Raw genomic sequence first — 13149 nt, 5'->3', positions numbered from 1 at the left:
GTGTTTCCTTTGATTGGATACAACTATTTATGCATGATTCTAGAACGATGAGTGAGAGTGTAAAATGTTACCAGATACGGACCAACAAGGATGGAGTAGAGGATGCCTGGTCTATCTGCTGGCGGCTGAATGTTCCGGTCCTGGTCAACAGCTTGGATGGGCGGGGTAACCACGATGGGGTTCAGTTCTTCCTGGAAAAAAAAATGGGAGTGTTTAGTCCCACTTTATTCTTAACGCCTCATGGAGAACGGACACTCAGATATGAGACATTACAGTCTGGACAGCTAGGCAATACCTGAACTAGTAGTTAAACTCAGCTTTCGAGATTTGAAATTTAACACATTAGACTAGTTAATTTTGAATTCAAAGAGGGAACAATGTGTCCTCAGGGTCAGAATGAAAAGTCATAGTAATTAAACACTTAGAACTTTATATCAGGGTTTTCTCCTAAGAGGAAGACGAGGAAGAAAGAGATCAATAAATCTGCATCTTCCCTAGATAATTAAATCAGAAGTATGAGGCTATCAAATATAATTTTATCTGTCTGTAGACAAGATTTGTAAGAATATTTACGTTCTTTTTCTTCGTAACCATGTTTTAAAAATTACTTTTTAATTACATTTAAAGTTAAAAAAAATAAAAAAATTACATTTAAAAATGCAATCACTTAATTACATTAAAAACAAATTTTAAAAATCAATGCTTTAACTGAATAGAAATCAAAGCTCCATCACTGCAAATGTCATATAGCGAAATTGATTATATATTATGCATGTACGTACATGCATATAAATTTAATTTAGAATTATATGAAGGAGGACTCTGTTTAAAATCATAATATATTTCTCTAAGCCAGTGTTTGCCAATATGATGTCCAGTGGTATTCTGTTCCACTATCAGGACTGGTAAGCAGTTTTCTGTGCAGAACCAGATAATAAATATATTTAGGCTTCACTGGACAGAGAGTCTCCGTGTCAGCTTCTCAACTCTGACACTGTAACACAAAATCAACCAAGTGGGTATGACTATGCTGCAATAAAGCTTTATTTACAAAGACGAATGGTATGTAGGACACAGTTTCTTGGCCCCTGTACTGAATGATCAATCATTATTTGTAACAAATAGGCTGAAAAAACAAACGTGCACTCTTCACAGATAAGCTTGCGACACAGGATATGAAAGAAACTTTCAAAAAGTGAACCCACTTTCCTGCAGGTCTTTTCGGAGACTTTTGTGCTAATTTGCATAATGGCCATCTAAGAAGGGGGTGTTATTTGCACATTTTCTAGAATCATCCATTAACATCTCCTTGAACTCTTACATTGCCTTAGAACACAGTTTGAGAAATACTGCTTTAAGTCTCTACAAGCCCTCAGTCCAAACATACTAGTAATTTTAAAGGGAAATAATGCCTGTTTCAATATCTGACTTCACAGTCTAAGGAATCACTGCAACGTTATTTTATAGTACATCTTCTCAAATGAGAGAACCTTGAAATGTATCATATACTTTTACATAAAATCAGTACTTTCTAATCTCAGCAGAAATGTAGAGTAGTGGCCTGCTGAAAAGAAATGCAAGAATATGAAACTGTAACGTGGAATACTTAATTGTGATTAAGTTATGGTAAGTTATTAAACACAAGTATATTGCTAAAACATGTTAAATTTTTGAAGTTGAAATAATTAAAGGTAATCATTGAGCAAATATTTGGAGTTCACATACATCTTAGGGGTTCTGCAGACTTAAAACTCTCTAATAGGGGCGCCTGGGTGGCGCAGTCGGTTAAGCGTCCGACTTCAGCCAGGTCACGATCTCACGGTCTGTGAGTTCGAGCCCCGCATCAGGCTCTGGGCTGATGGCTCAGAGCCTGGAGCCTGTTTCCGATTCTGTGTCTCCTTCTCTCTCTGCCCCTCCCCCGTTCATGCTCTGTCTCTCTCTGTCCCAAAAATAAATAAACGTTGAAAAAAAAAATGGGGCGCCTGGGTGGCGCAGTCGGTTAAGCATCCGACTTCAGCCAGGTCACGATCTCGCGGTCCGTGAGTTCGAGCCCCGCGTCAGGCTCTGGGCTGATGGCTCGGAGCCTGGAGCCTGTTTCCGATTCTGTGTCTCCCTCTCTCTCTGCCCCTCCCCCGTTCATGCTCTGTCTCTCTCTGTCCCAAAAATAAATAAACGTTGAAAAAAAAAAAATTAAAAAAAAAAAAAAAATCTCTAATAGGCTCTCCATAGCCTAAACGTTTTTAACATCTTCCTAAAAACAAAGAGCTCCTGGTAGGGAAAACTTTGCAATACTGTATTCACCTTTTTAATGTGTCTTCAGATCCATGAAAATGTCAAACCAATATCAAAATCACTCCATTAAATCAAGAGGACTACTGTTCTTTTGGTTGTTGTTCTTTCCACACAATACAATACGTCGCAATACAACAGTCTTCCTCAACTCTTTCCCTTGTTCCCTATTTCTGTCCCTCGTTCTCCGTTTGACTCTATCATCACGTCACTTCTCTCTCTCTCTCTCTCTCTCTCTCTCTCACCACACACACACGCACACACACACCTGCCCAACAGACAATTTCCTTCCTCTGTAATCCTGTATTTCTCCTGACACTGAAAGCATCCAAAGCTCTTCAAGTCTGGATGTTTGAACACAGGAGTGGAGGGCTGATAGGTCATCCTAGACATTTGTCAAAGCAGCCTGATGGTGTTAGCCCAAGTCAGCATGCAGCCAAGCTACTGCAGTTCTGGTTCAACTAATAAATCTGTGGTGGGTCTTCCAAAAGTACAGTAGCATGCAGATCTTGCGAAGGGAATTCAACTCTCAGGATGTTTTGCAGCCTGTCTTCCTTCCCATGGCCAGAGAAATATACTAAGGGATCCTAGACTCCTGCTTTTTGAAATAACTTACCTAGAATTAAAAGCAAAACAAAACAAAACAAAACAAAACAAAAAACAGAAAACAAAACAAGAAAAAAAAAAAACTGAACCTGAGGTCTTCTGGGAAAGTGCTAAACATGACCAGATCACATTGGGGTTTCTCTGCTGACACCTTTCTCTGCTAAGTGACCAACACATATACAGTTTTAGTTTCGGTAATGAGTCACAGAGTTTAAAATCCTCGTCCTGGGGGTGCCTGGGTGGTGCAGTCGGTTAAGCGTCCGACTTCAGCCAGGTCACGATCTCGCGGTCCGTGAGTTCGAGCCCCGCGTCGGGCTCTGGGCTGATGGCTCAGAGCCTGGAGCCTGTTTCCGATTCTGTGTCTCCCTCTCTCTCTGCCCCTCCCCCGTTCATGCTCCGTCTCTCTCTGTCCCAAAAATAAAAATAAACGTTGAAAAAAAAAAAAGAAAAAAAAAGAAAAGAAAATCCTCGTCCTGTACAAGTTGCTGGAATGAGAAATGGGGTTTCAGTCATATTTTTTAAAATTATATGAACAACAGGAAAAAAAAAACCTAAAAATAACACAATAAACAAAACCAAAAGGGAGGGAAAGGTTCTAATTAAATTCCTCATCTTTCATAGTTGGTTATTAATAAATGTATGGTGAGAACTGAAGAAATAAAAAGAAACAAGTACGCCGTTTAGAATTACGTGACATCTAGAATCAGAAGAATTGAAACTAGAAATACCAGCATGTGGCTGTCTCGGGAGAAGTGGGCCTAGAAGGAAGGTGGGATGAAATGTATTTAAAGCCATTCAGTCCTGTTTCACTGTGTAGTTTCCATACTCTGTACTAATTTTAATATTATAAATTAGCAAATTGTACTAGTGAGAATACAATAAATAAACCCTCTTGGTGAAGGCTTCAATGAGTTTCTGGAAATTTGGGAGTACAGTTGTCTTATATAACTTCTTAGGACTGATTTTTGTCTTTTCTTACAAAGACTAGCGACTTAAGAAAAATTTTTTCTTAGGCTACTGTTCATGAGGTTTTTTTTTTTTTTTTTTAAGAAAATCTAGGTTTAAAGGCGAAAAGGATGAATTCTCAGCTATGATTTCTAAGATTACCTCCCAAGTATATTGGGCTGCTTGAATCTTGAGAATTTCTAACACTGGTAATATGTAACATTAAAGGATATTGTGTTTTGTGTAGGATGCTACTGTTACAGTATGTAATAAAATTTTTTATAAAGATAAGTAGCATTTAAGCCAGAGTTGGAAAATGAAACGTACTCATTAGAAGAAACAACATAAGAAGATGCATCAAGGTTTGAAGTTCTCCATCACCAAAAATCTCTGTATGGGAGATAGCCAGCCATTGGAAGGACATACAACTAACCAAGGAAATGACAGCAAGAAACTATTCCTTAGAAAAGAAAGAATTTTATGGGGGAAAAAACATGCAATCATGTATAATATTTGGCAAATTAATATCTACTTACCAAATACATTCATGTCAATTTGTATTGTACTGAATTTTCCAGCCCGGTTGCAGATCACCACACGGAGCCAGACCTGAAGGAAACTGGCCCGCGGTGACCACTGCCAGAGCAGGCTCCCCAGGCCTTAGAAAAGGGGAAAAACTAGGAGACGCATTTCTTTTGAAGAACCATCCTCTTCAAGCAGATAGTAACTACTGCTCCGTTCCTTTCCCGCCCCCTTATTTCTCTTAGCTTCTAATTTTACCACTGGATTAGAGAAGAATTATGCTGAAGAACTTGGAAATTCACCCATGGCCTAATTATGCTTGGGTATCCTTAAGGACAGGATTACAAGGTTCCCTTATGACCATATAATTGCAGTAATTGCTCAATTAGTCTTCACAGAAGGCTCTGTTGGCAGGTGCACACAAAATATCTAATAACCCACCGCCTAGCCTAGTGGGGAACTGTTTGCAACATATTTGCTTCATCAAGTTGAATTCCAGGAGACACATAAAAAAGGCATCCAAACACTGCAAAGCTCTCGGGCGCCTTGCCCCTAAAGCAAATCTGTCTTCTCTGCAGAGAAGGCAGACTTCCTTGTCTTTGAGAAGAACTCATATCTTTGAGAAGTCCCATCTCCTGAATTCTGTTCGTGCTGATGTGCACATGTTAAAAGTACACAGAAGACTGGAATCACATTTCACCGCTTTGAGTCCCCAGAGTTAAATTCCCTGACATATTTAGTGATGGTGATTCCATATAAAGAGATTCATGTCGTGAAGATAATCATAGAAACTATTAAACAATAACGAAAAGATTGTCTCCAGTAGAAATGCTGCATAATTCTATGATTATAAAACCCAAGATTATTCCCCTAGGGACATAAGCTTCGTATCCAATTAGCTTTTCTGCAGGGGTGCCTTGTCTTTTCCGTATATCTAAGACAATGTTTTCAGGTTCAACTGCTGAATTCTTTTTGAGAAAATAACAAGAGGCGATTGGACTGTTGAGGTAAGTGAGGGTTAGTTACTCCTTCTACATCTTCAACACCAGAATGAGAAAGCAAGTTTCAGTTGGAATGCTGCTAGTGTAGTCTATGTATAGATACATCTGTAACTATTTATACACATAATAAATAAATGTATTGGCAAGCACAGAAGATTAAAGACACTGTTCTTCAATTGTATACTTTTGTTTTATTCTAAAGTGTCTCTGAAAAAGTTTTTGAGATATATTTTTTGTCATATATCCTGTGATGGACTGTATTCCAAAAGTGCATCTGACCATCCTTGCAATTGCATATTTGATCTATAGTTCTAATACCTACGTTGTTTATAAAACATTTATTTGAGTCTTTGCCTTTGATATTTATTTGCTTAGACCTAATAAATGTAGTTTGAGCAATTTATTATTTTTTTTGAATTAGGAAAAGAAATTTATTTTATTTTATTTATTTATTTTTGTGATATTGTCTTTATTTATTTTTTTAAAATATATGAAGTTTATTGTCAAATTGGTTTCCAAAGAACACCCAGTGCTCATCCCAAAAGGTGCCCTCCTCAATACCCATCACCCACCCTCCCCTCCCTCTCACCCCCCATCAACCCTCAGGTTGTTCTCAGTTTTTAAGAGTCTCTTATGCTTTGGCTCTCTTCCACTCTAACCTCTTTTTTTTTTCCCCCTTCCCGTCCCCCATGGGTTTCTGTTAAGTTTCTCAGGATCCACATAAGAGTGAAAACATATGGTACCTGTCTTTCTCTGTATGGCTTATTTCACTTAGCATAACACTCTACAGTTCCATCCATGTTGCTACAAAGGGCCATATTTCATTCTTTCTCATTGCCACGTAGTGCTCTATTGTGTATATAAACCACGATTTTTTTATCCATTCATCAGTTGATGGACATTTAGGCTCTTTCCATAATTTGGCTATTGTTGAGAGTGCTGCTATAAACATTGGGGTACAAGTGCCCCTATGCATCAGTACTCCTGTATCCCTTGGGTAAATTCCTAGCAGTGCTATTGCTGGGTCATAGGGTAGGTCTATTTTTAATTTTCTGAGGAACCTCCACACTGCTTTCCAGAGCGGTTGCACCAATTTGCATTCCCACCAACAGTGCAAGAGGGTTCCCGTTTCTCCACATCCTCTCCAGCATCTATAGTCTCCTGATTTGTTCATTTTGGCCACTCTGACTGGCGTGAGGTGATACCTGAGTGTGGTTTTGATTTGTATTTCCCTGATGAGGAGCGACGTTGAGCATCTTTTCATGTGCCTGTTGGCCATCTGGATGTCTTTAGAGAAGTGTCTATTCATGTTTTCTGCCCATTTCTTCACTGGGTTGTTTTTCGGGTGTGGAGTTTGGTGAGCTCTTTATAGATTTTGGATACTAGCCCTTTGTCGATATGTCATTTGCAAATATCTTTTCCCATTCCGTTGGTTGCCTTTTAGTTTTGTTGGTTGTTTCCTTTGCTATGTAGAAGCTTTTTATCTTTATAAGGTCCCAGTAGTTCATTTTGAGCAATTTATTTTACATAAATAATGAAACGTATGCTCAGGGATGTGTTTACAAGGATTATTTGTTGCAACAAAATACAACTTGCTTTTAAAAACTAAACTTTGTGGGGCGCCTGGGTGGCGCAGTCGGTTAAGCGTCCGACTTCAGCCAGGTCACGATCTCGCGGTCCGTGAGTTCAAGCCCCGCATCAGGCTCTGGGCTGATGGCTCAGAGCCTGGAGCCTGTTTCCGATTCTGTGTCTCCCTCTCTCTCTGCCCCTCCCCCGTTCATGCTCTGTCTCTCTCTGTCCCAAAAATAAATAAACGTTGAAAAAAAAAATTAAAAAAAAAAAAACAAAAAACAAAAAACTAAACTTTGTATGGAAGGGCTATATATGACAGACTTTTATAAACCATAAATCCATAACCTGATGAACTATCACCAAGTTGTATTTAATTCTAAATGCCATGATATTAAGAACTAGAATATCGTCAATATTTCAGAAGCCCTCTATTCTCTATATTTTCTATCAATCGCTCCTGCTCCTTCCACTCTAAAGATGGCCTGCTTTCTATTATCATAGATTAATTTCACTTGTTTGAAACTGTATACAAATAGAACTATACAATGTCATTTACTTACTGACTTTGCTCAAGTATTATTATGTCTTACATGGTCAGCATGCATGTGGGAGTTAGGTACATCAAGTGTTGTCCCTGCACTCTCGTTTTAATGGATGTACTGTGTTCATTAGACAGACACCCTCAACTTTGTTTCCTTTTCACACTGGTGAAAGCGTTTGGGTTGTTTCCAGGGCATTGCCGTGACGAACAGCACTAGGTCCTTCTGCGTGTGTTCTTACACATGAAGGCGTTTGTGTGAAATATAAGAATATAATTGTCAGACACGCATGTATGGGCTAGGTCCCTGCCATTTTAAGTCTTCTAAACTTGTTGTGTGAGCTCACGTTCTATTGTGAGTGGTCCACTGCTCTGCTGACAGTTGGTAAGTTTAGCCTTCGGTAGGTACGCATCGTTACCTCACAGTGATTTGAACTGTTTTACAATGTTGGACATTTGTGAAGTGTTGTTTCATGTCTTTCGTCCGTTCTCCTACTTTGCCTTACTGGTTCATAAGAGCTCTCCATACATCACAGGGTAAGTCTTTTTATCAGCTGACTGTTCAATAAATATTATATCCCACTCTATGGCTTTCATTTAGACCCTATTAATGTTGTCTTGCTGAAGAAAAGTTTCTCATTCTCCCACTTACCCATTTTTCTTTCCCTTTATACTTGTCCATTTCCTCTACCCATCCACATATTTTGACCTGAGGTATACCTGATAATTTCCCTTATGCATTTCTATACAGAGAATATTGCACTCTTCCTGATTAAAATTTATCTAACACTCACTAGAACTGTGTGTCTGAGTTTCCTTGCCTAGAACTTTCTTGAGAGCAGGGATCGGTTGTATCGACAGCACCAGAAATACATGTGTTACACAGGCACTAAGAACTGTTGAATAAGAGACTTCTCAGTTCTGTATTATCCAGGGTATTCACGAGCCTCATTGACCTAGCCTTGCTCTCTGGGCTCCTGTAAGACATCCAAATACACATACCGAGGCTGTATGAGCATCTTTCATTCACAAAGATACTACACCCACCTAAAGGGAAGAGTAAGGTGGCCACAAGAATGCTCAGAATACACAGATGTCGGCTCAAAGTGCTTCACAGCGATGGCCTTCGGTGTAATAAACAGTCTCTAAAACATTCCAGGAGACTAAGTGGCGAGCTCCTGTATCCTAAGTAAAACATTCCAATCTTGCCAAATAAGTTGCAATATCACCTCTTGAGAAGTTGTTTAATCCCTCAGCCTTTTAATCATAATTTTCATAGTGAAGTTAATAATATCTACATTTCACTAATTGGTATAGGGATTCATGAAAGACAGTATATAAATGAATAAAACAGTAAGTGCCATGCTTAGTAATGGAAGTCATTATAGATTGTAGTATTAAGATTACTTTATTATTTTAATTGTATTATATTAGCATTAAAATTGGCTTCAAGTTATAAGCAGAGAGAGAGAGAGAGTGATTGGATTTTTTTCATTTCTAGCTGGAAGCTAATTTTACCATATCTTGCATATTTTTCTTGAAACGTGACACTGACATGAATTTTGAAGGTTTTATTTAGAATTGCATACCTGATCAAATGTTTGAGGGAATGAAGGGGGCCTATCATTACTATTTGATTTTAGACCAAGATTTAGATCTAAAAGCTGCAAAGAAAATTATCTAATGATTAGACTTAAACATAACTTTAAGATGGTGTATCACAGAGTTGAATATTCACTTAAAATGAACATTTCACTTTATTAAACAGAAGCTTCAGTGAAATTCTTTTCAGTGAATATCCTAAGCTGCATTAGTTTTATATCCAATTTATAAACTCATTCCCTACACTTTGATTACAGAAAGTCTGCGATAATTCCCTAATTTATTAAGAAGTTCTTATGGAGAAGAGGCTCAGTCACAGGGACTCAAAGTACATGTACACAGGTTCATTTAGAATTCTTTTAATAAAGACATCTATTGATAAATATTAAGAGAGAGCTCTGACAGAAAACTCACATGTTAAACTATTCCAAGGGAGATATTCAAAATACCAAGTATGAGAGAAATTCAAGTATGCATAGCTTGAAGAAAGTAAATTTTGATCCATGTAGCAGAGGTGAGACACGTGGAAAGGCAGGATATGGTTGCATCTGATGGAGGCTGGATAAGGGAGTTAGAAGAACCCACAATCAATAGGTAGATAGATAAATATAAGACCGATTGATAGATAATCTAGGAATATTTTGGGGTGAGCCATTAAAGTGCCATAAAAACAGTATAGCTTAATTTTCATTATTATTACATTAAAATTTCACATAAAATTCCACAATTTTCACACTGGCCATGGAAGACATCTGTAGATACATAGCAAAAAATTATTTTCTTGTCTTTCTGATAAAGAAAAAATCATCTTGGAGTATACTGTTAAGTACAAATACAAATAAAAACATCTGTGGGTCCATTTCTGGGTTCTCTGTTCCATTCCATTGATCTAAGTGTCTGTTTTTGTGCCAGTACCATACTGTCTTGATGATTCCAGCTTTGCAGTATAGCTTGAAGTTCAGGATTGTGATGCCTCCTACTTTGGTTTTCTTTTTCAGGATTGCATTGGCTATTCGGGGTCTTTTTTGGTTCCATACAAATTTTAGGATTGTTTGTTCTAGCTCTGTGAAGAATGCTGGCGTTATTTTGATAGGGATTCCATTGAATATGTAGATTGCTTTGGGTAGTATCAACATTTTAACAATATTTGTTCTTCTTATCCAGGAGCATGGAATCTTTTTTCCATTTTTTTGTGTCTTCTTCAATTTCTTTTATAAGATTTCTATAGTTTTCGGGGGCACCTGGGTGGCTAAGTTGGTTGCATGACTCTTTGGCTCAGGTCATGATCTTGCTGTCCATGAGATCAAGCCCCAGATTGGGCTCTGTAGCTTCCTCTGTGTAGCTTCCAGCTCGGAGCCTGGAACTTGCTTCAGATTCTGTGTCTCCCTCTCTCTCTGCCCCTTCCCTGCTCATGTTCTCTCTCTCTCTCAAAAATAAATAAACATTAAAAAAATTTTTTAAAGTATTCTATAGTTTTCAGTGTACACATTTTTTCACCTCTTTGGTTAGGTTTATGCCTAGGTATTTTATGGGTTTTGGTGGAATTGTAAATGGGATCAATTCCATGATTTCTCTTTCTGTTGCTTCATTATTGGTGTATACAAATGCAACCAATTTCTGTGCATTGATTTGATATCTTGCAACTTTGCTGAATTCATGGATCAGTTCTAGTAGGTTTTTTGGTGCAATTTTTTTGGATTTTCTGTATAGAGGATCATGTCATCTGTGAAGAGTGAAAGTTTGACTTCCTCCTTGCTAGTTTGGATAGCTTTTTTCCTTTGTGTTATCTGATTGCTGAGGATAGGACTTCCAATTCTATGCTGAATAACAGTGGCAAGAGTGGACATCCCTGTAGTGTTCCTGACCTTACAGGGAAAGTTCTCAGTTTTTCTCCATTGAGGATGATATTAGCAGTGGATCTTTCATATATGGCTTTTATGATCTTGAGGTATGATCCTTCTATCCCTACTTGAGAGTTTTTATCAAGAAAGTATGCTGTATTTTGTCAAATGCTTTCTCTGCCTCTATTGAGAGGATCATATGGTTCTTGTCCTTTCTTTTATTGATGTGATGAATCACGTTAATTGTTTTGCAGATATTGAACCAGCCCTGCAGCCCAGGTATAAATCCCACTTGGTCGGGGTGAACAATTCTTTTAATACGTTGGTGGATCTGGTTGGCTAACATCCTCTTGAGGACTTTTGCATGTACCTAGAAATGGACTCACAAATGTATGGCCAACTAATCTTTGACAAAGCAGGAAAGAATATCCAATGGAATAAAGACAGTCTCTTCAGCAAGTGGTGCTGGGAAAACTGGACAGCGACATGCAGAAGAACGAACCTGGACCACTTTCTACACCATACAAAAACCCAAAATGGATGAAAGGCCTAAACGTAAGACAGGAAGCCATCAAAATCCTAGAGGAGAAAACAGGCAGAAACCTCTTTGACCTCAGCTGCAGCAACTTCTTACTCAACACGTCTCCAGAGGCAAGGGAAACAAAAGCAAAAATAAACTACTGGGACCTCATCAAGGTAAAAAGCTTCTCTACAGCAAAGGAACAATCAGCAAAACTAAAAGGCAACCAACAGAATGGGAGAAGATATTTGCAAATGACAGATCACATAAAGGGTTAGTATCCAAAATCTAAAAAGAACTTATCAAACTCAACACCTAAAAAACAAAATAATCCAATGAAGAAATGGGCAAAGGACAGGAATAGACACTTTTCCAAAGAAGACATCCAGATGGTTAATAGACACCTGAAAAAATGCTAAACATCACTCATGATCAAAAAACACAAATTAAAACCAAAATGAGATACCACCTCACACCAGTCAGAATGGCTAAAATTAACAACTCGAGCAACAACAGATGTTGGCGAGGATGCGGAGAAAAAGGATCCATTTTGCACTGCCGGTGGGAATGCAAACTAGTGTAGCCTCTCTGGAAAATAGTATGGAGATTCTTCAAAAAATTAAAAATAGAACTATCCTACAACTCAGCAATTGGACTACTAGGTTTTTATCCAAGGGATACAGGTGTGCTCTTTCGAAGGGGCACATGCACCCCAATGTTTATAGCAGTGCTATCGACAATAGCCAAAGTATGGAAAGAGCCCAATGCCCATCAATGGATGAATGGATAAAGAAGATGTGGTATACATACAATGGAGTATTACTCGGCAATCAAAAATAATAAAATCTTGCCATTTGCAACTATGTGGATGGAACTGGAGGGTATCATGCTAAGCAAAATTAGTCAGAGAAAGACAAATATCATATGACTTCACTCATACAAGGACTTCAAGATACAAAACAGATTGTAGGAAGGGAAGGGAAGCAAAAGTAATATAAGATCAGGGAGGGGGACAAAACATTAGGTACTCTTAAATATAGAGAACAAACTGAGGGTTACGGGAGGAGTTGTGGGGGGGGTGGGCTAAATGGGTAAGGGGTGTTAAGGAAGAAACTTGTTGGGATGAGCACTGGTGTTGTATGGAAACCAATTTGACAATAAATTTCATATTAAAAAATAAATAAATAAATAAATAAATAAATAAATAAATAAAGTTAAAAAAAAAAAAAAAAACAAATACAAAGACAAAGTATTTTAAACCAAACAACCCAGTGATAGCCCACTCCCAACATGGTGAGGTATTTTCCATCAGTATTTGTCACCCACGTATCTATCATCTATTTACGCACATGATATTTCACCACTTTGCATGTACGAATTTTGCTATTTTACCTCTCACTACTTCATAATCATAGTTCTAAGCCAATAAATATGCTTCAAAAACACAACTTGCAACAATACGCAAGCTCCACTAGGGTTATAAATTAGGCTCTAGTGTTGTACACTTGAGTTGCTTATGTCGGATTTGTTATCATTCTGTGTTTTTAATTCTATCCAAGTGTTAGATTCCTCGATGCAGAATTTCTCGATCAAGGAACGAGAACATGTTGAACTCCTTTGTACAAACTGCCAGACGGCTTTCCAGAGAGACTGTGATGGTTTATTTCCTCCTCAGTATTTACAACAGCACATATTTGTGAATGCTGAGGGTGA

General features: G+C 38.1%; 1 protein-coding gene across 20 annotated transcripts in view; it reads right to left on the bottom strand.

Annotated features, from left to right (window-relative positions):
• PCDH15 (protocadherin related 15) overlaps positions 1-13149 on the bottom strand; it is a 1244966-nt gene that overhangs the window by 393708 nt on the left and 838109 nt on the right. For all 20 annotated transcript variants that reach the window (XR_006701343.1, XR_006701344.1, XR_006701345.1 and 17 more), the window contains one exon: positions 83-191. Coding sequence is in view for 16 of the 20 variants with exons in the window: in XM_045437154.1 (XP_045293110.1) it covers positions 83-191 (109 nt within the window). In the remaining 4 variants the exon portion in view is untranslated. The remainder of the gene's footprint in view (positions 1-82; positions 192-13149) is intronic.

The sequence above is a fragment of the Leopardus geoffroyi genome, chromosome D2, assembly GCF_018350155.1.
Source record: "Leopardus geoffroyi isolate Oge1 chromosome D2, O.geoffroyi_Oge1_pat1.0, whole genome shotgun sequence".
NCBI lineage: Eukaryota > Metazoa > Chordata > Mammalia > Carnivora > Felidae > Leopardus > Leopardus geoffroyi.
This window is presented reverse-complemented; position numbering and strand designations above follow the sequence as displayed.